Genomic DNA, 26,906 nt, shown 5'->3' on the forward strand with positions numbered 1-26,906 from the left:
CTGGCCACATGCTGGCCACATGACCCGGAAAAACTGTCTGCGGACAAACGCCGGCTCCCTCGGCCAGTAAAGCGAGATGAGCGTTGCAACCCCAGAGTTGTTCGTGACTGGACTTAACCCTCAGGGGTTCCTTTACCTTTATAGTGGTACCTCGGGTTAAGAACTTAATTCGTTCTGGAGGTCCCTTCTTAACCTGAAACCTGAGGTACCACTTTAGCTAATGGGGCCTCCCGCTGCCACCGCACCACTGCCATGTGATTTCTGTTCTCATGCTGAAGCTAAGTTCTTAACCCAAGGTACTATTTCTGGGTTAGCGGAGTCTGTAACCTGAAGTGTCTGTAACCTGAGGTATCACTTTACTTGCCTCCTATGCCACTATGCCAATTTTAAGACATCAGCTGCACGATCCTATGCATGTCAACTCAGAATTAAACCCCACTAAGTTCAATGGGTGACTCTCAGATGTATAGAGAATGGCTGCCCGAGACAGTTCAAAAGCTTACGTACTCCATTGAAAGCTGCTAAACTGAGATCTATGTAGAAGCATTCCTTAGGGTGAATGTGTAAAGGGAAACAACAGGGAAAGTCATAGCTGGTTCCAGTGGCGACAGTGCAGAGTTACATTATGTTATTTGGAGTTACGCAGCCACATCAGATTTGCACGCAGAAGGTTCCAGGCTCAATTCCCAGAATGTCCCCCAATTAAAAACTTGGGAGAGCTGCTGCCAACTGTCTGACTGAGTATAAGCCAGCTTCTTATATTCCCACAATATTCAAAGGGCAATGTAATTAAAATATACAATAAACAAGCAAACCCTTATAAGAAACCCCCCCCCTGCTCCTTTCCCCTTATAGGGGTGTCCAAGAGCCCATATAGAGTCCTTAAGTAGGTTCTCTATCGCAGTGTTTCCCAACCTTTTTTGGGCAAAGGCACACTTGTTTGATGAAAAAAATCTCGAGGCACACCACCATTACAGCCCCGTGACGTCAGCGCGCAGCGTCACGCCGGGAGGGACGCACGAAAGTGTAAGTTTCAATTTTTTTCCCTCCCCCTTGCCGGGGAACCTCCAAGCTTTGGGGGTGGGGGGGGAGGAGGCAGCAAAGCGAGGCAGGAATGAGAGCGCGGCTTGGCTGGGTGAGCTTTGGCAAGGAATGAGAGCCGCGAGGCGGGCGCTGCGGACGAAGGCGCTGCCCGCCGAGCTCGCAGGCAGCCAGGCAGGCAGACGGCGAGAGCCCCGCACTGGGCGGCCTCTCCTCGCCGCCGCCGCCCGGCCTCTCGCCACCCGACTCGCCCGCCTCCCTCCAGGCAACATCTCGCGGCACACCAGGCAACATCTCGCGGCACACTAGTGTGCCGCGGAACAGTGGTTGGGAAACACTGCTCTATCGGAAGGAGAAAATAACAGAGGCCAACCAGAGAACACGGAGAAGCAAAGCAGCTAGTAAGCCTGATCTTTATTAAACTGTTGCAACAGGATTCCCCACTCACCCCATGCAGGGAGGAAGAAGAGGAAACCAGAACAACTGTGTGCAAGCCCTTATACAGTAGAACCTCTACAGTGGTACCTCGGGTTACATATGCTTCAGGTTACATACACTTCAGGTTACAGACTCCGCTAACCCAGAAAGAGTACCCCGGGTTAAGAACTTTGCTTCAGGATGAGAACAGAAATCGTGCTCCAGCGGTGCAGCGGCAGCAGGAGGCCCCATTAGCTAAAGTGGTGCTTCAGGTTAAGAACAGTTTCAGGTTAAGAACGGACCTCCGGAACGAATTACGGTAAGTACTTAACCCGAGGTACCACTGTACTTACAACCGCCTCCACTCGCGGATGTTCCAAGTTGCGACCATGGCAAACCCAGAAGTAACCGGCGGGTTTTCCGCCGTTCGCACATGCGCAGAAGCAGGCAATTGCCACCCGCGCCTGCACACGGTGCCTCTCCCAGCACCCGTTTCTCCATAAGGACGGGCCTCTGGAATGGATTGTGGTTGTGAGTAGAGGTTCCACTGTACAGTGTAGACTTTTGGAATTGCCCACCCTGTAGTCCAAGACCACCCCCAAAACATCACACATACATCACAAAAGGAGCTCTCCAACAGAAATATATCACAGGAGGGTGGTCTGCCACAGGAATTCTGTCTGCCAGGAAACCTGACAATGGTCACTGATTGCTCTACCTGGGCAGTCTAGCCATTCTTTTGTGATGGGAAATACTCAGTTCCTGAATGCAGGTCACAGGCTCACCCCATTCATACACAAATATGCCCTTAAGACAGGATTTCTGAGCAAAGAGACAAAGGGGAGGTTTTCCCATTTCCTTCCTCACTGTAGAGAATATTTGAGGTGGTGGGAAGAGTCAAAATGGCTTCAGGATTGCTCTCTTGTACTATGTTAGAAACGTGGTTTATATACCGTATTTTTCGCGCTATAACACGTACCCGACCATAACACGCACATAGTTTTTAGAGGAGGAAAACAATAAAAAAAATATTCTAAACGAAACAGTGGATGTATGATTTTTGTGGTTGATTCTGTGGCCACAGACATGTGATCTGACGGTGAGTTTGGGGTAGCCCAATGCAAAAATCCTGAGGATCCATGTGGATCCATGCTTTGTAACCATGTTTTTGCACCGCTGCGGCCCCAGGCAACAGTGGGTGAGTGATTTTTTTGGTGCAAGCTGTAGCCATGGACATGCTATGTGATCTGATGGTGAATTTGGGGTGACCCAGTGCAAAAATCCTGAGGATCCATGTGGATCCGTGCTTTGTAACCAGGCTCTCTGTCCCTCTCTTCTCCCCACTAAGCGGCTCTTCTCCCGCTTTGCTGTTTCAAAGTGAGCCACGGAGGAGGGAAGGAAGGGGAACCATGGATCCTCTGCTCACGACTGCAGCAGATCCCCTCTGCCACACGCAGGCATTCCCTCCATAACACACACAGACATTTCCCCTTACTTTCTAGGAGGAAAAAAGTGAGTGTTATGGTGCAAAAAATACGGTACTTAGGTATGCGTTTGTCTTGTAAAGTTATGAACATATGGTTTTTATATATGAGACCTTAGAATTCCTATAACCAGGTATGGCTCAAAATATAACACCAGGAGCAGCTAAAAGGCTTTGCATATTTTTTGCACTGGGATGGAAGGAAAAGGGAAACAGCCCTTCTTAATTTCCAATTGGCATATAGAACATTCATTATCCAATTAGCCACTAGATGGCAGTCACGCACCACAGTAATATTAATAAACCAGGCGGCTGTATCTTTTTGAGGGTGCCATCAAAAGAAATAAAAACACAAAGTGTGCATTTGAGACTGAAGTCTTAGACATACTTGCCTGGGAGTAAGACCCCCCCCCCAGAGGTAAGGCTAAGAAGTAGCTATATAGGATTACAGAAGACATATACAGGATTGCGCTGTCAAACACAAACACAAGGGACTCTTTTGCAGTTCATGTCCGTGGATTGATTGATTGAATCATAGAATCATAGAATCATAGAGTTGGAAGAGACCACAAGGGCCATCGAGTCCAACCCCCTGCCAAGCAGGAAACACCATCAGAGCACTCCTGACATATGGTTGTCAAGCCTCTGCTTAAAGACCTCCAAAAGAGAAGACTCCACCACACTCCTTCAAAAGCATCCATTCTTCGGCGATCAGCCTTCTTTATGGTCCAGCTCTCACTTCCATACATCACTACTGGGAAAACCATAGCTTGAACTATACGAACATCCTACTTACCTTATATTGATCCCCTCTTCATGCCATTCATGTCGGTTCCCACCACCTCCGCTGTTACTGATTTGTATGGAAACCAAAAGGTATAAGAGTCAAGGCAGTTCTTTTGTTCGGGGTCTCACTCTGTTTTATTACATGAGCAGGGACCCTGTTGAAACAGTTTGGTTTTTTCCCTCTGTTCTTTCAATAAAGATCAGACTTTGCTTTTTCTCAAATCCTGGTGTGGTCTCTGTCTCTTCCCGACCAGTACGGAGCCTTCCAAAGCTCCCGGTCCTCCTTCTGAGGCATTTATTTATTTATTAGGAAGGCATTTATTTATTTATTTCATTTTCTGTTTAAACTTTTTATTAGGGGACAGGTCCCCCCCCCCCCCCGGAAAAGTGGCCTGTTTTGCTTTTGGAGCAGCAATTTTAAGAGGAAACATTTTTGGGAACTATAAAGTTAAATTCTTCTTAAGCAGTGCAATAGCATGGACTTTCCACAGTCGCGATGCTTCTAAAAGAAATCAGAACTATTCCTTCTTGTTGGCTTCAAGGTGATTGACACATAAGCTGCCTCGCACTCAGGGCCGGAGGGGCGCAGCTTTATACAGAATAGCTTTTGTTAAACTGTATGTCATAATATGCAGATGACACAACCTTGATGGCAGAAATTGAGGAGGAATTAAAGAACCTTTTAATGAGGGTGAAAGAGGAGAGCGCAAAATATGGTCTGAAGCTCAACATCAAAAAAACGAAGATCATGGCCACTGGTCCCATCACCTCCTGGCAAATAGAAGGGGAAGAAATGGAGGCAGTGAGAGATTTTACTTTCTTGGGCTCCATGATCACTGCAGATGGTGACAGCAGTCACAAAATTAAAAGACACCTGCTTCTTGGGAGAAAAGCAAAGACAAACCTAGACAGCATCTTAAAAAGCAGAGACATCACCTTGCCAACAAAGGTCCGTATAAAGCCATGGTTTTCCAAGTAGTGATGTATGGAAGTGAGAGCTGGACCATAAAGAAGGCTGATCGCCGAAGAATTGATGCTTTTGAATTCTGGTGCTGGAGGAGACTCTTGAGAGTCCCATGGACTGCAAGAAGATCAAACCTCTCCATTCTTAAGGAAATCAGCCCTGAGTGCTCACTGGAAGGACAGATCCTGAAGCTGAGACACCAATAGTTTGGCCACCTCATGAGAAGAGAAGACTCCCTGGAAAAGTCCCTGATGTTGGGAAAGGAGAAGGGGACGACAGAGGACGAGATGGTTGGACAGTGTTCTCGAAGCTACCATCATGAGTTTGACCAAACTGTGGGAGGCAGTGGAAGACAGGAGTGCCTGGCGTGCTCTGGTCCAGGGGGTCACGAAGAGTCGGACACGACTAAACGACTAAACAACAACAAATAAAGTTAAACTCTTCACGTTTCTTAAGCAGCGCTATAGCATGGACGAAAGACTTTCCACCGTCGCGATGCTTCTAAAAGAAATCAGAACTATTCCTGCTTGCTGGGTTCAAGGTGATTGACACATAAACTGCCTCGCACTCAGGGCCGGAGGGGCGCAGCTTTATACAGAATAGCTTTTATTAAACTTTTGTCATAAATGTCTGGTGACATTCTTATTTCATATGTTGAAGGATTTCACCATTTGTAAAGTAATTCATAGATTGGAATTGTCCCCATCCCAATTTTTTTCCATTGCAATTGCTTTTCTTTCTTTCTTTTCTACGGAAGACACCCTTTTTAAAACAAACAAACAGAAGCTCGCAATTGTTTGTGCTGTGTGTGCGAATAAGTTAGCCTTGCCCAGGCTGCAAAACAGCCCGGTTCCATCGCTTCCCTTCCATTCATCCGCCATCCATTCATTCCAAGGAGCCCGGCTTCGCTTAACGCGCATGCGCAGCAGCAGCCACGAGTCCGAACCTGCGCGCCGAAACTTCGGCCGGAGCGGCGCCGGCGTGATGACGTAGACGCCGCGCGTTCCCGCGTCCGGTTTCCACGGCAACGCCCGCCGCGGCATTACCTCGCCTCGGGCTTGGAGGGCGGCAGGATGGCGAATCCCTATGGCCGAGTGGTGAGGGAGGTGCCGGGACCCAAGCCGTTTTCCTACGCCATAGTAAGTCCTTTGAGCGTTGAGGGGGGAATTGGGGAGCGCGGAGGGGCCTGGTTTCCTTATATAGGGAGGGTTATATCAACCCCCCCCCCCCAAAATGCTGTTTGTCTAAGGGCACAAGCAACTAGTCCTCAGTGAGGCCCGTCAGCGCAACGCTTCGCTATCGGATGTAAGCCTCGCTGGGCGAGATGTGGCTTGCTGCAGGCTAACAGATATTAGTTTATGTATTGTTTGTTGTTGTTGTTTTATTCATTCCATTGATCATTTGTTTCATGAGATTTATGCACCGTTTGATTGTAAAGGGCTGGGTGGGAAGTGGGGTGGGGGTGAACCTCCTTCATCAAAGCGGTTTACCAAATATTTATATATAGGGAGAAAGAGAATGTGTGTGTGTGTGTGTGTATATATATATATATAAAGGTACCCCTGCCCGTACGGGCCAGTCTTGCCAGACTCTAGGGTTGTGCGCCCATCTCACTCAAGAGGCCGGGGGCCAGCGCTGTCCGAAGACACTTCCGGGTCACGTGGCCAGCGTGACATCGCTGCTCTGGCGAACCAGAGCCGCACACGGAAACGCCGTTTACCTTCCCGCTTGTAAGCGGTCCCTATTTATCTACTTGCACCCGGGGGTGCTTTCGAACTGCTAGGTTGGCAGGCGCTGGGACCGAATGACGGGAGCGCACCCTGCCGCAGGGATTCGAACCGCCGACCTTTCGATCGGCAAGCCCTAGGCGCTGAGGCTTTTACCCACAGCGCCACCTGCGTCCCATTATATATATATATATATGTATATATATACAGTCATACCTCATGTTACATTTGCTTCATGTTACGCTTTTTCAGGTTGCGTCTCACGGCGACCAGGAAGTACTGGAAAGGGTTACTTCCGGGTTTCGCCGCTCACGCATGTGTAGAAGCGCTAAATCGCGCTCTGTGCATGTGCACAAATGCCAAATCGTGCCTTGCACCTGTGCAGATACGACATTTCATTTTATTTATTTTTTTGAAAAGTTTTTATTATTAAAATAATTCAACACTAATGCACACATATTGTGAATATACAAGCATACAAACATACATTTCATACAGTCCTTAAAATGTTCAAACATACCTACACTCAATCCCACTTCAGGTTGCGGGCTTTTCATGTTGCGAACGGGCCTCCGGAACGGATCCTGTTTGCAACCAGAGGTACCACTCTGTGTGTTTTTGTGTGTGTGTGTATACACACAAGCAATGAGATTGTCACCTATTTTTTCCTTTTACAGCCCTGAATTCAAAACACGCGGGAAGCTGAAAGCAAAGATATAGAATAGAGTTAGAATAGAGCAAATTAAAGCTCATATCACTGTCCCTAAACCCCTGAGTAGGCTCATCTGAATAGGAACGGTCTTCAGCAGGCGCCAAAAGGAATGCAGTGAAGGCTCCTGCTTGATATCAATAGGCAGGGAGTTCCAAATTAGTGTGTACTGCCCTGTGATTCTCAGATGAAGGGTGACATGATAAACAAATACATAAGTTTATTTGGCTTTTCGTTGTCTGTGTATATTGTGGTTAAAGTGGCCTTGAGAGTTTGCTGCTTTTAGGTGTTTTTTTAAATTTTAATAATTATGATAATAGGATTGCAGCAGCTTCTCTTTTCTGACATCGGCTTGTTGCTTCAGACCACTTTCTCACATTCAGAGATCTGGGCTGCAGTCCCTTGTACACCAGGGATAGGCACAGTGCTCATAATCAGTGCCATCATTTTATTTGTATGAGGTGCATCCTTCCCCATCTTTATTAACTTTCAGGAGGACTTTGAAGGCATTCCTGTTTACCCAGGCATTTGGTGGCTGAAGTTCTTGGCAACCCTGAGATCTTTGGATGAAATAATGTTTTTATATGTAATTTCTTTAAAACAGCCTCCACTTCGTACAGAGGAAGTGTGCTCCACTTCCCTTCGTCCCCTTGATGCTTGATGTAAAATCTAAATCCAATTCCCGTTACTAAAGACATACTTCCTCTTACAGAGGGCCAAGTTTCCCAAACCGAATGATGCCATGAAGCAAATCCTCCTCTGGAGGGAGCAAGAGAAACTTCGCCATGCGGCCGCGATGTACGCAAAGTCCCATCTCCTTGGCCGCCAGATCATCGAAAGGGAGGATCGGAATGAGCGAAAACAGTTCCACCGGATCGTGCAGAAGAGGGTTGATGTTGAAATGCAGGCATACCTGGCAGGACAAGAGGAGAGGAAAGAAAGGTAAGCAAGCCAGTTGAGCAAGCTGGTGATTCAATCTTGGGTTTCTGCCTTTAATTAGAGGAGGGCATACAAAGGTAAAATTTGCATTCATTTCCTGCTCACTTTTGCTTCTTGGTTCTTCTGCATGTGGGCCCTGGCAGGCTGCCCACGTGGGAATTCTGCCCCCAGGCTGAAAAAATGGGTTCCCACTGCTGCTTTAATGCTACCAAACTGGTCCTTCAGGAGGGGGGGAAACACAAAATAAACATGAAAGGTTTCATTTTATTACTGTTTAAGTTGATGTGCCTTACAGAAAGCCACAGCAAGTAGGTCTCTTGCTCACAAGAAGTGTACAGTCTCACAATAGTGAGAGGCCTTTGTTCATCGATAGGGCACCTGCTCTGCATGCAGAAGGTCTCAGCTTCATCCCCAGCATCCGAAAGGGGCAGGAACACAAGAGCTGCTGTCCCTGGTATAGTCTGGCCTGGTATAAGTTGGATACCAGTGTTCCTATGTGTACTTACGCTTTGTTTCTATGGAGAATGGGGCGTACATTTAAAGCACATTCAGTACCCATTTAAAATGCATAGCTTCCCCGAAAGAATCCTCAGAACATTAGTTTACCTCTCACAGAACTATAATTCCCAGCACCCTTAACAAGCTACAGTTCCCATGATTCTTTGGGGGAAACTGTGTGCTTTAAATGTGTATGATCTGAGATCAGAGGGCCCCAAGTGCAAATATTGACTCAGCCATGAAGGTTGCTTGCCTGATCTTGGATCAGTTGCATTCTCTCAGCCTTAACTACTTCACAGAGTTGTTGTGAGGTCAAAGTGGGAAAGACTAATGCATGTTTCTGTAAGCTCTGCCATGAAATAAATAAGTGGTTACACCAACGTTTTCGCTGAAGAGGTGGGTATTGAGGGTGGATGTAATGGAAATGAGCAATATGAACTTTGTGCTCCCTGACGGATACTTAAAGAATAGATCCTGCCTGCCTTCACCACTCCAGACGCTAAATTGAGATTTTGGCCATCCCTGGAATTGAGCTAATCAAGCAAGCCTTACTTGGTTTGACATCACAACTCTGCTCCTGTTTTTTAAATGGAGGGACCAAGACCCTGGTCTGCAGAGTACATGATAAGGAATTCTCTTCCACACAGTAGACAGATCAGGCCTTTAGTACTATTCTTTTATCTCATTAAATTTATACACTTACAAGGCCTCACTCCTGTCAGCAATGGAGCTGCAGAAATGTGCACTAACTTCAGCTTCTGGATCAAGGTCAAGGGAAGCCCCACACAGAGCATGTTGCAGTAACCCAGTCTTGAAGTAACCAGTGCTTGAATTACAGTGGCAAGGCTTCCCCGTGTTCAGGAGTATGGCAACTTGCCCCCAAACGCCTAATGACTGCTGCAAATGCCTTCATATAGATACTGTAATGGGTATGGGGTTGCTCGTGCATAAGTTGCCGCCTCTCCTGGTTATGTTGCCTTGTTAAACCTTTCTGTCTGGACAGCCCTTCAATTCGTGGCTGCCTCAGTCGCTAGCAGAATCCATCAGTGGGCGTTTCTTAAATCTTTTCCAACATAAAAGTTGTTTGACACCCAGTCTCCTCCTACTCTCCCTGCGCGGAAGTCTTCTGCGCAGGGAGGGCGTGGGTAGTGGAGGACCCGTGCTCTCCCCGCTGGTGTCCGGTGAAGAGTCCTGGAGCCCTCTCGCCGATTCCCCCATCAGCCCCTCTATATCCCTGGTGTTGCGCTGATTTGCTTCCCCATCTGCGGAGCTGCCTCTCTCCCTGCTGGGCCCTTCTCCAGCATCATTTGAGAGCCTTCCCTCCGCCTCTAGCTCCGATGTCAGTTCCCTGACAGATACTAAACAGAATTCTAGAGATGGGGACACTCTTTCCCTCTGATTCAGAGCGTTCTTTCTTCCACGTTCTGTAAAAAGGCGCAGTTCGGTTTTAACACCGTTGACAGTGATTTGATTTTTAATACACCCTTCCCAGGCTTCGCGATCTCCTGGAAGCCGAGGAAAAGTGTTACCTAGCTGCAATAGAATCACTGGGAGAAACTATGGAGGACAGGCAAGTGAACATGAGAGCAAAAGCAAAATTGCTGAGAGACAAGAGGGAAGAAGCTCGGAGGAAGCTTGTGGCGGAAAAAAGGGATCAACAGTTCAGGTAAGTTGGTCATAAACAGGCGCAGCCCAGGCAGGAGGAAGAGGGAGGGGGCAGGCAACTTCTCAGTCCATGAATTTATGTTTCCTTTTAGACCTGTGGGCCCATTTGGACTTTTCAGTGAGTGCTGTGGGTACTATGGCCTTTGGTCGCGCTCCTCCCCCTTTTATCTGGGCAAGATCATTCCTGCTGAAAACAAGAGTGTGTGTGCATTCATACACATACACTGCCTTTTCAAGGGATCTGGTAAACGCTAGAGCCAGTAAAATCAATTTAAGCCTTGAAAAGCACATGGAACTGAAAGAGGAAGTAAGCCACCCTGGTGATCCTTGGATGAAGGCTGACGTATAAATTTTATGCATAAGATAAATATAATAATAATTAATAATTAATAATAATTTATTATTTATACCCCGCCCATCTGGCTGGGCTTCCCCAGCCACTCTGGGCGGCTTCTAACAAAATATTAAAATACAGTAATGCATCAAACATTAAAAGCTTCCCTAAGCAGGGCTGCCTTCAGATGTCTTCTAAAAGTTTGGTAATTGTTGTTCTCTTTGACATCTGGTGGGAGGGCGTTCCACAGGGAGGGCGCCACTACCGAGAAGGCCCTCTGCCTGGTTCCCTGTAACTTGGCTTCTTGCAGTGAGGGAACCGCCAGAAGGCCCTCGGAGCTAGACCTCAGTGTCCGGGCAGAATGATGGGGGTGGAGGTATACAAGGAAGAGCATCCCCCTTTCATTTTCCTCCTTCAGATCCATGTATTTTTCAAAGGAGAAAAAGGTAATTACTCTTACGTTGTCATGGCCACAAGGAGCAATGGGTAGGGTTGCTCCATTGCTTTGGGGGCTCCAGGGAGGACCTCAGGAGCACCACTGTATGAGCACCATGGTGGCAAACCCTGATTTAGAGTGTTAAGTGTGGCGGAATGAGAACTCATAACCCAACAGTTGAAGACCATTGGATTAATCTTCCAGCAAAACTAGTTAAAGCCTGGAGCCCTGCTTTTGTGTTCAGAATAGCGCTGAGTCCACTGTTTGGTCCTAAACCAATGAACCGTTTTGAATACCAAACCTGCACTTCCTGAACATTTATGCAGGCTATCCTTTGAAATTCATCCTTCAACAAATTTTGCTGGGCAGTTTTCAAACCCAAAAATGTGTACAAAAACATGCGATAGGGGGAAGTGTGAACAAAAATGTGTATATTAGTGAAGAAAATGTACAAAAATACATTATATTAGGGGATATCACTTGTAAAAGTCTGTCTATTATGAGAAATGCAGACAAAGGTGTGGCCAGATTTTTGTGACTTTTTCTTTTAAAAAAGCTTGCAAACTGGCATAAACTGAACTTAAGACTGGAAAAATGAGAAACTGAGAGAAATCAGAACTGACAGCTTTATTCATCCCTAATGATGAAAGGCTGCCAGTCATACTTTTTGCAGCTCTGAACATGGTTTGTTTGGGTGGCAAGAGAGAAATATTGTTTTATGGGTCTTAAATATATCACGTGGAAATGTTTTTGTATCTTCTCTTCTTTTTACAACAGTTTTTTTCCTCTCTCTCCCCTGCTGACACTTGTATAGAAATTGTAGTTTATTGCCTCGCCATTTGAGCTTTGGAGGCATTTATTATTTATTTACATATGTATATTAAAGATGTTTTGGATGGCTCTAAAGTGGCCATATAGGCATATCATTCCCTCTATTCTATCATAACGTTTGTCACTTCTTGCAAAGGAGAGAGTTTAGTCACATGTGATTCTGCCTTGCTCCCATAAAAATGGATAAATGCTGGTAAGGGGCACCAATTTGGCATCTGACTTCCGTAAGCAACATTAAAATTTCACAGCTCTTGACAGTAGAGAAGCTTAGGACAGCAAAGTAAAATAGTTGAACAACCATCTGTGAGAGCAGATGTGTATGGGTGGCTGTAAAAGCTGCTTTGGATGACTTATTTTGGTCAGATCAAACAGTTATGGAGCTATTTTGTATTATGAATTACTGCCTTGGCTAACGCTTTGATTTAACTCCTACTTTTTGAAATGTCTGTTGCATTCATGTGGTTTAGAAGCTGCGGCTTTGGATAAGCAAGCAGTGCTCTCCTTTCTCTTAAGGGAATTTTGATCTGGAGTCTGGATGGATCACTTTTCATGCAGCAGAAGCTTTATCACTGCCACCCCATTGCCCTGCTCCTCCCTGATCTCTTCCAGATGTTATCTTTGACCGTTTAAACCAGTGATCTGCTATCCATAGATCTTGTTTCTCTCGCTAAATCAAGAGTCACGGACTCTGGCTCTCCAGATGTGGCAAACACTTAACAACCATCAAGTGGTTGCATGCACTAACTATGCACGCCAAAGTCTCAGTTCCCTTTTGCTCTCCTGTTCCCCAAACCAGCCTATTTACCAGCTGCTCCCCCAGTTGCCAACATGACACTTGCTCAATACATAGCTGTCAACTTTCAGATTTGAAAATAAGGGATCAGCAGCCTCGAAAATAAGGGATCAGCAGCCTCACCTGTGTATGGGATATCTAACAATCCGGTATAGCAACGGGAAGCAGTGGGAAACGGCACTGGAATAAGGGAATTTCCCGCAAAAAAGGGAAGGATGACATCTATGGCTTAGTAGTGCTCCTGTGCTGCTATTGCTCCTTTGAAAGAGAGAACTTCTGATAGATTGTGCCCTTCGTTTCCAGGAGGCATTCCGTTTTGTACAATATATCCATTCTCAATGCCAATAAGCATGCCACCTTTATGTTGCTTTATTATGCCTTTTTTTAGCATATCCAGCCGATCAGCAGTGAACTGTTATTTGCAGAGGCAGCGAAACGGCTGCACCTTCAAATTACACTTGGATGGGCAGCGGGCACTTAATAGCACTCCCCTGCCCCACCCTCCCCAGAAAGCAGGAAGATTTGTCACAGTGTTGACAAAGATCTGTTCCAGCTGCGTTATGTGATATGACGATTAGTTTGCAATGATATGGAGAAGAACCCATGGAGTGGAGTTTCTGGGCGCAGAAAAGTCAGTGAAGGAATTCTTCTTGTCCGGTACAAGTGCCAGGGTTTGGAGGCCCTTAGGCAAAATTCTTTCGGTGGCACCCCTCCCTGAGTGTGCCTCTCTGCTAAGTTGGCAGAATCTGACAGGTCAAGCGCTGAAGTTGCTTAACAGATAAACCTCTTGGACATCATTACCTAGAAAATGGAGGGGCATGGGCAGCATCAGGAGTTGGCATTATTGGGCAACTGCCGAGGCCCACATTTTAAGAGGGGTCCCACTGTTGTTATTTTTTATATTCGAAAACACATTTGATCATAAATTAAGTATTCAAATACCTGTCATAAAACTGCATACTTTAAAATGGATTTTGGCAATTTATTTGGACCTAGAACTGTATTTGTAGAATTTGTTGAAGTACCAAATCCAGAGGATAATTACATTAGGCTGGTTGTTGTGGATCGGGTCAGTTCATATTGGAATCTGCAGAACTCTAATTCTTCAGGCATCCCTAAATATCACTTGCTAAGCCTTGGGGCTATGTAGCCTTCCATCTACCGCACAGCTATGGACCAACAGAACTAGCATTTTTACCTTTGTTTTGTGCCTAGACATGCATTTTTTAGCTGTAATGTGAATCAGCATTATTGAAGAAGGGCTGCAACTCAGAGGTGGCGCCTCTTGCTTTGCATGCAGAAGGTCCCAGGTTCAATCCCCAGCATCTCCCAGTCAGGACTGGCCAAAATTTTTGCTTTGAAACCCCACAGAGCTGTTGCCTGTTAGTGTAAACAGTACTGAACCAGGTGATCCTGTGGCCTGACTCTGTATAAGGCAGCTTTCTGTGTTCCTGATGGCACAGTACTGTGTCCATATGCCTCTTCAGAAACATGTTTCCGTTCCTCCTTTTCTCTCCTGCTCAGAGCAACTTGTGAGGACGCACGGACACTGTGGAGCAAGAAGCATCTGATGGAGATATGTGAGGACCGGCTGGCCCAGCTGGCCTTGAAGGAGGAACTCAAGAAGCAACGAGCAAGGGAGGAGGCGGCCTTTGCGGCTCTTTGGGAAGAGGACAGGCTGGCCAAGGAGAAGCGGGCAGCGGAGGACGAACGGAAGAGAACAAGGTGGACTGACAGCCAGAAAAACCTCCTTGAAGCTCAGCAAACTGTGGCGGACGCTCAGCGGGAGGAGGCGAGGCGGCTGAAGGAAGAAGAGGCAAAGCTGATGGTAATGTAGCTGGTTTAAGAGCGTAAGATGACTCTGCTGGGTCCAAGATGGCAGCCATTGCTACATCTTCGTAGCGTTGCGATTCTTCCAGTCTAGCGCCCCTGTTTTGTGGGCATCATTAAAGCGGGAGGTGCGAGTTAAGCGTCTCTCTTGCCACTAATTGTAGGAAGAAGAACGTCAGCTGATGAAACTGGAGAACGAGCGGGCCGAGATTGAGCGGCAGAGGAAGCTGAGGGAGTGCAGAGACATGCTGCTGGATTCCATGGAGGAGAAGAGGAGGCGTCTCCACGAAGAGCAGCAAGAGGAGCTGGCTTTAGATATGAAGATCCTGGATCACATCATGAAAGAATCCCAGGAGGATACAGAGAGCCAAAAGAGAAGGAAAGTAAGGCTAGTATTTAATTCAGGTTTTGAGCTAAAGGCAGCCGATTCCACGTTTCTGGCTTCTTTGCCATTGCCAACTGTCAGGTGGCAATGGTGGTTGCTCGTGAGTAACCAGTCAGGACTCCCACCTGTCTTTTGCAGGTTTTATTTTGGTGTAAAACTAATTACGGTGCAGTACCACAAGTTCAGTGGGACATGGGTGGTGCTGTGGGTTAAACCACAGAGCCTAGGACTTGCCAATCAGAAGGTTGCCGGTTTGAATCCCCACGACGGGGTGAACTCCCGTTGCTCAGTCCCTGCTCCTGCCAACCTAGCAGTTCAAAAGCACGTCAAAGTGCAAGTAGATAAATAGGTACCACTCCGGTGGGAAGGTAAACGGCGTTTCTGCGCACTGCTCTGGTTCGCCAGAAGCGGCTTAGTCATGCTGGCCACATGACCTGGAAGCTGTACACCGGCTCCCTTGGCCAATAAAGCGAGATGAGTACCACAACCCCAGAGTCGGTCATGACTGGACCTAATGGTCAGGGGTCCCTTTACCTTGACCACAAGTTCATGTCTGCCTCAGTCGCTAGCAGAATCTGGGAGTGGTTGTTTCCGGGTTCTCCCCCAACATAATAGCTTAGTCACCCCCAGCCTTTTCCTTCCTTCTTTGCGTTTTACACCTCTGCACAGGGTGGGCGACGGAAGAGGCGTGCTTCCTTCCTGGCCAGCTTGACCAGGAGCGATGCTGAGGCTCCCAGCAGCATCCTCTGGTCCCTTCCCCTCTTCCCCACTGGAGATGTGGCTTTCCCCACCACAGGAAGAGGAACTGCTTCGCAAGATTTTCGGAGGTTCCCTGTAACCCAACTCCCCCTCAGCTTCCCTTCCCTGTTCCGATCGTAGTTTCCTGACACCGACCTTTTCACTTGGGAGCCCACAACAGACTTCCAAGGAAGCCCTGGGCTCATGATAAAAAAGGATCAAGCCTTGTTTGAGGATTTATCACAGTGGAGAGGAACCTCCAGCCCATGGGCCTAATCTGGCCTGCCCAGTCCAACTTGCCCAACCTCTCAGTGACCCCTGCCTCCCTGCCAGTCCCCCAGTGTCATTGTGTGGCAATTGGAGGTCAGCCCTTAAAAGAGCAGGCAGAGAGATCCTACGTCTCCAGCCTTAGTACTAAGCACCACAGCAAGAAGTCCTCTGCTGGTGCTTATAGATTCAAAGGCAGCATTCCTACTCAGTGAACCCTGGGATGGGAGCAGGGAAGAAAGGCTGCCTTTTACTCTTATCTCAGCTCTTGGTGCAAAGACTGGGAAAGGAAATCCCTATTCCTGCTCTGTAGGCAGGGGGATCTTTCTAACCACCCCCACCCCCATGCTAGAGTAGAGGGGGCTGGAAATGCTGTTGTGTGTGCCTGTATGTGTGCATGTGTTTGTTAGAGAGAGTGTTTTTTACCTGCATGTCTGGTGTGTACGCGCACTTGTGACAATGGGTGCAGAACAGAGGTAGGAGCTGAAAATGTGGTTCTTAATTTGCACCACCAACGAGCAAAAGGTGGTGACCAAAGAAGAGGCTATACAGTGGTACCTCGCAAGATGAAAAACGCGCAAGACGAAAGAGTTTTCCGTTTTTTGAGTCGTTCCGCAAGACGAATTTCCCTATGGGCTTGCTTCGCAAGACGAAACGTCTTGCGAGTTCTTGCGAGTTTGTTTCCTTTTTCTTAAAGCCGCTAAGCCGTTAATAGCTGCTAAGCCGTTAATAGCCGCTAAGCCGCTAATAGCCGTGCTTCGCAAGATGAAGAAACCGCAAGACGAAGAGACTCGCGGAACGGATTAATTTCGTCTTGCGAGGCACCACTGTAATCTGTTTGAAACAATTTATTTCAAATACATCCTCTTCAGAAAACCAGTGAATGCATTTCTGTTTAAAAAAGATACAAGCATTATTACCATCACAAACATTACAATTTATTACCCACCATTCAGGCTTAAGGTCCCAGGGCGAGTTAGAACAATTAAAACACAACTTTAACAGTAAAATACGACATTATGCGATATTAAAAACAGTTTAAAGCAATCTATAATTACAAAGATAAGGTGGGTCCTGAGAATATACATCCGATTCTCAAGGGCCAAAAATCAGAGGAAAGAGAAATTAACTGCGTGTTACACAGGAATAAGACTTGGGGAATGGAGAAAAAAGGAACAGGTACGTGCAAATAGCAATTGCATGGAAAACAAAGCATGCATGTTTATTTACTTTTTGTCTCTGCTCACCATTGGAATGTGCCCCCACAACCCCCAACGGTTGGCAAAGTTTGAATCTAGCCCATAGGCTCCCAGTGCTGAGTTAGCGTCTTGATTTTCAACTCCATTAGTTCTCGAAGCTGAGAACAATACAGTGGTGCCTCGCAAGACGAAATTAATTCGTTCCGCAAGTCTCTTCGTCTTGTGAGTTTTTCGTCTTGCGATGCACGGTTTCCCATAGGAATGCATTGAAAATCAATTAATGCGTTCCTAGGGAAACCGCCTTCAGACCAGGTCCGGGGACAGTCTGTCCCCGGACCTCTTCTGAAGGCTGGGGGGGGGGGAGACAAGGGCTTTTCTTCCCACCCCCAGCATTTTAAAAAACCCCGGGACAGCGGAGGACTTCTCCGCTGTCCGGGCAATCTTAAAATGCTGGCGGGCGGCATTTTAAAATCGCCCCGGGACAGCGGAGGACTTCTCCGCTGTCCGGGCGATTTAAAAGCCCCTGGGAAGGCAGGCAGGGGGGACAAAGACTTTTGCCCCCCGCCAGCCTTCAGAAGAGGTCCTGGAACTCTTCTGAAGGCGAGCGGGGGCGAAAGTCTTTGCTCCCCCCCCGCCTGCCTTCAAAAGCCCTCCGGGACAGGCAGGCAGGGGGGAGCAAAGACTTTCGCCCCCCGCCGCCCGGCTTCGGAGCATCGTTCCGAAGCCGGGCGGCGGGGGCAGGCTTCTCCCCGCCGCCCCTTGCTTCAAAAGAGGTCCGGGGACAGCGGGAAGCGCTTCCCGCTGTCCCCGGACCTGGGGCTGCAGGGAGAAGATCGCTTCTTCCCCGCTGTCCCCGGACCTCTTTTGAAGCAAGGGGCTGCGGGGAGATCGCTTCTCCACGCCGCCCCTTGCTTCAAAAGAGGTCCGGGGACAGCGGGAAGTGCTTCCCGCTGTCCCCGGACCTGGGGCTGTGGGGAGAAGATCGCTTCTTCCCCGCTGTCCCCAGACCTCTTTTGAAGCAAGGGGCTGCGGGGAGATCGCTTCTCCACGCCGCCCCTTGCTTCAAAAGAGGTCCAGGGACAGCGGGAAGACCCGCTGTTCCCGGAGCTTGCGGGGCAAGCTTCGTTTTGCGAAGCAAGCCCATAGGGAAATTCGTCTTGCGAGGCAACTTGAAAACGAAAAAACCTTTCGTTTTGCGAGTTTTTCGTCTCGCGAGGCGTTCGTCTTGCGGGGTACCACTGTATTTAAAATTAAACCATTTGCATTATACAGCCCAACCAATAGTGAAATCTGAACCATCAGCATCATATTAGTAGCAGGGAGAATAGAAGAAACCCAGCCAGACTCCATCACGCTTGGCGGTTCACAGCTTGCCTAAAAAGAAAAGCTGTAACGGCAGATCACCTAAATAGGCAAAGTTCTCAGATAACACCGAATGTCGAGCGAGGGAAGGACTTCTCCAGAATTAGCAAACTGTGCATTATCCCTTACAATGTAGAAGTGCTGCATAAAGTCATACGTTAAAGTCAGGAGTGATGAAATGTTTTCATTGCTAATGTAATCAACCCACTGTTTTTTTTTTCTTTCCCCCCTCTTATTTTTCTACCCTATCATTTACTGCCAGTCCGTTTCATTAGGTCACACTGAGATCTGGTATTAAGCGAGCAGGCAAAAGATTTATTTCAATCTCCAGGTAGGGCTAGGAAAAACTGCCTGTCTGAAACTCTGGAGAGCTGCTGCCAGTCAGTGTAGACAATACTGAGGTAAAAGGACCAATGGTCCAACTTGCCTCAAGACAGCTTTTTAAGTTCTTCATTTTCATTTGGGGAAGGCTAAGGAGACGTGGGTGATGCTGTGGGTTAAACCAGAGAGCCCAGGGCTTGCCAATCAGAAGGTCGGCGGTTCGAATCCCCGCGACGGGGTGAGCTCCCGTTGCTCAATCTCTGTTCCTGCCCACCTTAGCAGTTCGAAAGCATGTCAAAGTGCAAGTAGATAAAGAGATACCGCTACAGCGGGAAGGTAAACGGTGTTTCCGTGGGCTGCTCTGGTTCTCCAGAAGCGGCTTAGTCATGCTGGCCACATGACCCGGAAGCTGTACGCCGGCTCCCTTGGCCTATAGAGCGAGATGAGCACGCAACCCCAGAGTCGTCCGCGACTGGACCTAACGGTCAGGGGTCCCTTTACCTTTACCTTTAAGGAGATGATGAGAACTTAGTTTTTGAAGCTTGTTCTCAATGGCCATCTTATCAATGGTGTATAAAGCTGCAAAATCACCATGACTCCCTTTTTATTTATTGTTTTCTGCAACTTTTTCCTCGTCTCTTTTCTGCAGAAAGAGCTCTTGAAAGAGCAGCAGATGTTTAAGGCCTACCTGGCTCAGCAGAGGGAGGACGAGCAGCGCCAGGAAAAAGAGCTGGACAAGCTGCGGGCGGAAGAGACAGCCCGGATGTGGGCAAAGAGAGCCGCAAAGGAGAGGGCCATGAAGGAGGCCAGGGGCCGCTTGCTCACAGAAGTCATGGACACGAGGAGACTTCAGCTGGAGGAGAAACGTAAGGGGATGTCAGGGACACGTTATCTGTGGGCCTGATTTACCTTCTATCTTGGAACAGGTCTGGAACAGGACATCTGCGCCTGTAGAGCAGGAACACTAAGCAGGGCTCTGTGCAGGCTGAGCTTTAGGAAGCGAGGTCAGAATTGTGCACCTGAATTCTGCAGACTGCATAAACAATGCAAATTAATGCATCTGCGCATCATGAATTCTGCTTCTATGAATCAGGAACAAGGAGCTGTGCAAAGAACTGAAACCCCACCCATGACAAAAGCAAAAGCCTCGCCCGCTTTTCCTGCGCCCTGGCCAAAGATGACGCCAGATGTCCATTGTTTGTGTGCTTTGAAGCCTATATTTTACACTCTGAAGGGCCTGGACACTTGGCTTTTACAACAAAAACAAAAGCCGAGGTTCTCAAGGCGTTGAATTGCATGCCTACCGTGTTCTGCACTTGTACAGTGCCATCGTAAATGCGCAAAGTCGAGCCCATAAATAGGATTGCCTGCCTCCACCCCATATTTTGTTAAGGATTTCCCCCTCCCAGCCCTGAATCAGCCCAGCTCATACCCATATCCTAATAAAGGTAATATGCATGCCTAGAATGCCAGCACCTTGATTTGTGCTCAATAGCTCACAGCCAGCCAGTCCAGTGCTTTAGGGATCAGTGTTGCGTGATCCCACTTTGCTATTCTGCAATAGCTGGAACTTTTTGACTGTTTTCAAGGGCAGCCCCACATATGTTGCATTGCAGTAGCCCTGCTGGGAGATTACCAGAGTAGTAAACACATGTAATAAAATCCATGATATTAATACAGCAGCAGGAACAGGGATGGAACTAATCAGGAAAGGCTTTTGCCATTTCTTTTTTTTTATTTCATTTATCTGTTGAATTTGTATTCTGCCCTTCATCCATACATATCAGGGCAGTTCACAACATAAAAATACAATATAAAAGCACAAAATACAGAATAAAAACAAGACCTGCCTCCTACAAACCAGTAACCCCTCCCCCCACCCACTCATCCATTTAAGAAAGTTTAAACTGGCCGCCTATACTCTTCCAGACCCAATTTAAGGTGCTGGTTTGAACTAATAATAATAATAAATTTTTATTTGTACCCTGCCCTCCCCTGCCAGAGCCGGGCTCAGGGCGGCTGACATCATAAAACTAACACAGTATACAAAGAATATAAGAACATAAAAACAGGCAGTCAGTTAATTAAAATACATCTTAAAATTAGTTCAGAGCAAATTAAAATCTGGACAGATGGCAGTCCACAGGTAAAACTGAGAGTGGTTAATATTCTCCAGGGCCAAATGTTACCACTGGCCTTATAAAGGACCTGTGAGCGGGCTAGGAGGCCTCTTTAATGCTTGTTCTTATACAAAAAGAAAAGAATCAGACTGAACCCCGGAACAGCTCCATCGTGCAGGCCCTGCGGAAAGATGTCAAATCCCGCAGGGCTTATACATTGCAGGACCACAATACCTGATTAATTCCCACTCCAGACAAGAATATAACTGCCCATTACAAGTGTCTCCACGTGCCTCCTCTGAGAGAGACTTGAAGGGTGTGAATAAGGAACAGGGCCTTTTCAGTTGTGGCCCTCTGTCTGTGGAATGGTCTCCTAAGTAAGGCCTGCCTGGCATGAACAGATAACTAGCAGCTAAGGCAATGTTAGTGATGCCCTGGGTTACTGATAAGCACACCCTCCCACCCAACCCTGTGAAAGCTGATGTTTTATGTATTGATTTGATTGTTTTGATGTTAATGGTTGTTTTTAACTACAGTGGTGCCTCGCAAGACGAAATTAATTGGTTCCGCAAGTTTTTTCTTCTTGCGAGTTTTTCGTCTTGCGAAGCACGGTTTCCCATAGGAATGCATTGAAAATCAATTAATGCGTTCCTAGGGAAACCGCTTGCCAGGCTGGTGGTGCGGAGAAGGGCTTTTCTCCGCACCGCAAGCCTTCAGGACAGGTACGGGAACAGAGGGGAAGGCGCGCAGCGCTTTCCCTCTGTTCCCGGGGCTTGCGTGGGAGGAGGGTTTTTCCTCCCCACCGCAAACATTCAGAACAGCATTCTGAATGTTGGCGGTGGGAAGGAAAACCCTCCTCCCACCCCAAGTCTTCAGGAAAGCCATCCGATGCCGCGCGGCAGCATCGGAGCTTCGTTCCGATGCCGCGCGGCGGGAGGAGGCGTTCCCCCCCCGCCGCCCGGCATCGGAGCTTCGTTCCGATGCCGCGCGGCGGGAGGAGGCGTTCCCCCCCCCCGCCGCCCGGCATCGGAGCTTCGTTCCGATGCCGCGCTGCGGGAGGAGGCGTTCCCCCCCCGCCGCCTGGCATCGGAGCTTCGTTCCGATGCCGCGCTGCGGGAGGAGGCGTTCCCCCCCCCCGCCGCCCGGCATCGGAGCTTCGTTCCGATGCCGCGCGGCGGGAGGAGGCGTTCCCCCCCCGCCGCCCGGCATCGGAGCTTCGTTCCGATGCCGCGCTGCGGGAGGAGGCGTTCCCCCCCGCCGCCCGGCATCGGAGCTTCGTTCCGATGCCGCGCGGCGGGAGGAGGCGTTCCCCCCCCGCCGCCCGGCATCGGAGCTTCGTTCCGATGCCGCGCGGCGGGAGGAGGCGTTCCCCCCCGCCGCCCGGCATCGGAGCTTCGTTCCGATGCCGCGCGGCGGGCGGAGGTCCGAGGACAGTGGGGAAGACGCGCTGCGCTTCCCCGCTGTCCCGGAGATTTCCCTATGGGCTGTCGTCTTGCGAGGCAAGCCCATAGAGAAATTCGTTTTGCGAAGCGCCTCCAAAACGGAAAACCCTTTCGTCTAGCGGGTTTTCCGTCTTGCGAGGCGTTCGTCTTGCGGGGTACCACTGTACCGTATTTTTCTCCCTATAGGACGCACTCTTTCCCCATCCAAAAATGAAGGGGAAAGGTGTGTGCGTCCTATGGGGCGAATACAGGCTTTCGCTGAAGCCTGTAGAGTGAGAGGGGTCGGTGCGCACCGACCCCTCACGCTCTCCAGGCTTCGCACACCTCTCCGCAAGTAGCGGGAGCCCAGCGCTGGGCTCCCGCTGCTTGCGGAGAGTTGCCTGCATGCTGAAGCCTGCGCGCGCTCAGCTCAGCGCATCCAGGCTTCGCGCACCTCTCAGCAACAGCGGGAGTGCTCCCACGGCTTCCAGAGAGCTGCCTGTTTGGGAGCTGGGGTTGGGGGAAGCTCAGGCTTCCCCTGCCCCAGCCCCGCGCCTGGGGGGAAAAAATAATTTTCCCCCTTTATTTCCCCCCCAAAAAACTAGGTGCGCCTTATGGGACGGTGCGTCCTATAGGGCGAAAAATACGGTATTTTCCCGGCTTTGCTGTACAGATACTGCCGTGTGTTAGGCGACCAAAAGACTAAACACATTGTAATAATTAATTCATTGACAAAAAAGCAGCAGCATTGGCCAATTACATGTTCCATCTTTTGCCTTCCAGTTCAGAGAAATGCCCAAGAACAAGAGGCACTGATTCGGGACAGGGAATTGTTAAATGCAGCCATTCTAGAATTCAACCGTCTAGAAGAGGAGAAATATGCAAGGTAATTGCTCTTGATCCTATCAGCAGGGCTGATTATACCTTTGTGGTAAAAACCCAGCAAACTATGCCAGTGGCACCCAAATTATTTGCAGGGAAAGCCTCCGTTCTGTAACCTATACAGTCAAGGCAAATTGAACACATTTTCATATATCTTTTGCAGAGACATTAAAGCCTTGAAAGCTTCTAAGTAGCAGTGGTTAAAAGGAGAGAGAGTGCTGCAATTTGGTGCTAAAAGTCCTGAGTTCAAGTGTTCTTAGAGAGTCTCACTATCTTTCCTCTGTTTTCCATCCCTAAAACTGGGAATTAAGCCCTTTTTATTGCAGGGACATCAATAAGAAAACAACATGTGGCGAAAGCTCCTTCCACATTCCAAAGTGGGACAGATTTTAATAACAAAGTCAGAGAATAAAGGATGATTTTCAGCTCGTGCTTAGAATCCTAACAAATTTTCGAATAGGGATAACAAATAGCCATACACAGCGCAAACCTATGCATTTCAAAAATTAACATTTTTATTGAGCATTTTCCCCCAAACACAACACCACAATACTGTGTGTTGTATACAGCCAAGTCATAATTGGAGTAGACCTATTTAAATACGTCAGTTTAGGTTAGTCATGCTCACTGATTTTTTCAGTAGGTCTACTCTGAGTATGACTTAGCTTGATTCAATCCTCTATATTCGAGTAGGGACGCGGGTGGCGCTGTGATCTAAATGACTGAGCCTCTTGGGCTTGCCGATCAGAAGGTCGGTGGTTCAAATCCCCGCGACGGAGTGAGTTCCCATTGCTCTGTCCCAGCTCTTGCCAACCTAGCAGTTCGAAAGCACGTCTTTGCAAGTAGATAAATAGGTACCACTGCAGCAGGAAGGTAAATGGCATTTCCATGCACTCTGGTTTCCGTCACGGTGTCCCGTTGCACCAGAAGCAGTTTAGTCATGCTGGCCACATGACCTGGAAAGCTGCCTGCGGACAAACACCGGCTCCCTCGGCCTGAAAGCGGGATGAGCACTGCAACCCCATAGTCGCCTTTGACTGGACTTAACTGTCCAGGGGTTCTTTATATATTAGAGTACAATAACAATAGGTGGAGGGGGGAGAAGGGAGTGCATAGGTGTGTCACGTGGCGGACAATAATGCATCCATCAAAGGATGCATTATTTATTCAGAGGTGCACATTTATTCAAAGATGCACTTTTATTCAAAGGTTTGCTGGAAAAGAGAACGTGGAGTGAGCCTCCTTCCTGTCCTGCACAGAACAGGGTGTGGGAGAATGGCCTGCAGAAAGGCTGTGTGATTTCAGACCATGCCCTGGAAGGGAGTGTGTTAAAAGTGTCAAGTAGTTTCTGCTTCTGATTACGCTCATCCCTCTTTATTATGTTATCTGCAGGCGCACACAGCAAGCAAAGGCGTATCAGGAGGAACTCAATGCTCAGATGGATTACAACAAGCAAGCCCGTGATCTTGAGAAGGAAGAAGAACGCCGCCAATACGCTTTGTCCCTGGAAGCGGAAAAGCTTTACCAGCAGAAGATAGCGGACATCATCTCAAGACCTTACATGAAGTTGTCAGATCTCCATCCTTTGCGGAGGTACCTTGCCAGCAGTTCTTAATCTTAGACTCCAACCAATTTCCTTTATATAGATCTATATTTATAAATCACTGCATTTTAAACCCCCAAGTGTAGCTAAAGCATCTTCTACATGTGTACACTGACTGAGGGGAAGAAGACTCTAGAATACCATGTTTCCTAGCTTCTTTTCTTGGTCAAGCAAAACCTCCTTTTAAAAATAAAATGCTGTCGAAAGTTTTACGTTTTAAATAAAGAACGTTGCATGGTGAAATTGACTGACTTCAAAACATTTTCTTTAAAAACACTTTTAGTTGTACAATTCAAAATGAATACCTATATGCTGTGCTTTTCCAAGTTATTTGTAATAAAAAAGCATTTTCATTACCTCTTTTTTAAAAAAAGAAAAGAAAAGGTTGTCCATAACTCAGCATTTATTCAGTTGACATTCCCCGTTCCCACCACTGTATGCTATAAGAACTGATGTACTCCCTCTGTCTCACTGTGATCAGGCAACCTGGAGTCCTGTGTACATATTGCCAGCACGTTCCTTTGCAGAGCCGAGACCTGCTGTACTTACAGCTAGATCTACAGAAACTAAGCAAACGAAGCTTTAAGAGATGTTCTGGACAAAACTTGGCATATTTAGTTTCTGTGTGTCCAGCTGCCATTAAAGTTTGCAGAAGCAGGAGCAATCAAAATAAAAGTGGCAATGTTAATCTGGACACAGCTGCCTGGCCAGTTACCCCAAATCTCTAGCAACCTCTGAGAAAGAAACCGTAGGCAAGTAAACACGGCTATGCAGATGTGTTCTCCCCACAGATTGGGGAACATAGAAAGCTGCCTTATACTGAGTCTTGTGGGTGACAAGGTAGACTTGATTTCTACCAGCTGCACGCTCGTTTTGTTGACAATATTACTCCTGCCCCTTCCACTTTAAACATGGACAATAAACATGGCTGCCTCTCGGCCCCATCACTTGTTTTGTCTTTGGATCACAACTATAGGACAAGTGTTGAATCGCACACCATGAGGGGTTCAGTGTATTCAATCAGAAATCTGTTTTACAAGTCAGTTTGTTGTCACAGTATTACTGAGCGAGCTCTTGAACACATTGATCCTGACTTTCCAGGTACTTCTGAAAAGCTTCCGACATTTGTACCTAGCAGCAGAGTGACTCATTCTGTGCTGCATTTTCACCCCAACACTGGAAGATTCCCACCTCCTGAATCCTGTTGATTCTCCCTCGTTCATCTTACCTGTTCCTGCACAAAGCTGAGCGAGTTCCATCCATGATTAGCTTGTTTTGAGTCAGGGGTTACTTATGCTTCAAAACCGTAGGCAGCAATGATTAATCAATTTCCCAACAGTGCAGTGTATTGGCAAGCATTTCCTATTTTAACGACTCTGTGTATGTGCAAGATCCCTTTACAGCTTCACAGTACACAGGAGTTCTGCAAACAGGACTGAGATGATTTACAGTTTAATAAGCAAAAAATCTAGCCTTTATAGTTAGGAGAAAATGCATTTTTCCATTTCGTTCCTTATCAAGGTAACATAACAGGTAGCATGTTCTTGTCTCAGGCAGAGGTCTGTCCCATTACCTGCAATGTAGGACCCCTTTGAATTGAGATTTTGGGAACTCACCTATGGTCCTTCTCCATTTAAGACCTAGACTCTATTACAGAGCTATAGCCCTTCCTCAATTTATTTTATACACACAGCACACTTTTAGCTAAATGCTGCCTCTTTAGTTATGTGCTTTTAACTACTCCTATTTAAATAATCTTCAGTTTGTTTTGTCAAATGGGTTAAGAATAAAAAAGGTGCTGCCTTGACTACAGTTTCTATATAAAGGGGAGGATATTAGTCATGATAAAACATGCATAAATAAATATTACAGGCTGTTGTCTTCCCTTGGCAGCAGAACAGGCTGCCTGGGAATTCCTGGAACATGCCAGACAGTGGCTTTAGTTAGCAGTCAAGCTGGAGACTCTAGATGTGGACAAGTCAAGCTCAGCATTTATGCACATATGTACTGTTTTATTCATTTTATTTATTTATACCCCCCACCCTGCCGCCACTGGCTTATGGATCTTAGGGTTGGCAGGCCCAGGGAAATATCAGATAAATATGATAGTTCTCCTGGGTGGAGTTTGGAAAGATCTAGCAGCCCGTGCAAAATC

At 47.6% G+C, this 26,906-nt stretch overlaps 1 protein-coding gene across 1 annotated transcript; it reads left to right on the forward strand.

Annotated features, from left to right (window-relative positions):
• Nucleotides 1-5,675: 5,675 nt before the first annotated feature.
• Nucleotides 5,676-24,994, forward strand: CFAP53 (cilia and flagella associated protein 53). The gene is made up of 8 exons (XM_081212982.1): nucleotides 5,676-5,830; nucleotides 7,840-8,069; nucleotides 10,057-10,230; nucleotides 14,148-14,451; nucleotides 14,618-14,836; nucleotides 19,375-19,591; nucleotides 23,050-23,152; nucleotides 24,541-24,994. Exons 1-8 carry the CDS (start codon nucleotides 5,765-5,767, stop codon nucleotides 24,761-24,763), a joined length of 1,536 nt encoding a protein of 511 aa, XP_081069108.1. The 5' UTR covers nucleotides 5,676-5,764; the 3' UTR covers nucleotides 24,764-24,994.
• The last annotated feature ends 1,912 nt before the right edge of the window (nucleotides 24,995-26,906 follow it).

This window comes from Podarcis bocagei (genome assembly GCF_964188305.1).
Source record: "Podarcis bocagei genome assembly, chromosome: 11".
Taxonomy (NCBI): domain Eukaryota; kingdom Metazoa; phylum Chordata; class Lepidosauria; order Squamata; family Lacertidae; genus Podarcis; species Podarcis bocagei.

What these genes read in the sequence shown, in the direction of transcription:
- CFAP53 (XM_081212982.1), top strand. Translation starts at nt 5,765, where the DNA reads ATGGCGAATCCCTATGGCCGAGTGGTGAGGGAGGTGCCGGGACCCAAG. An exon ending in AGCCGTTTTCCTACGCCATA is followed by an intron (nt 5,831 to 7,839) that starts GTAAGTCCTTTG and finishes TTCCTCTTACAG; the next exon opens with AGGGCCAAGTTTCCCAAACC. An exon ending in AAAAGGGATCAACAGTTCAG is followed by an intron (nt 10,231 to 14,147) that starts GTAAGTTGGTCA and finishes TCTCCTGCTCAG; the next exon opens with AGCAACTTGTGAGGACGCAC.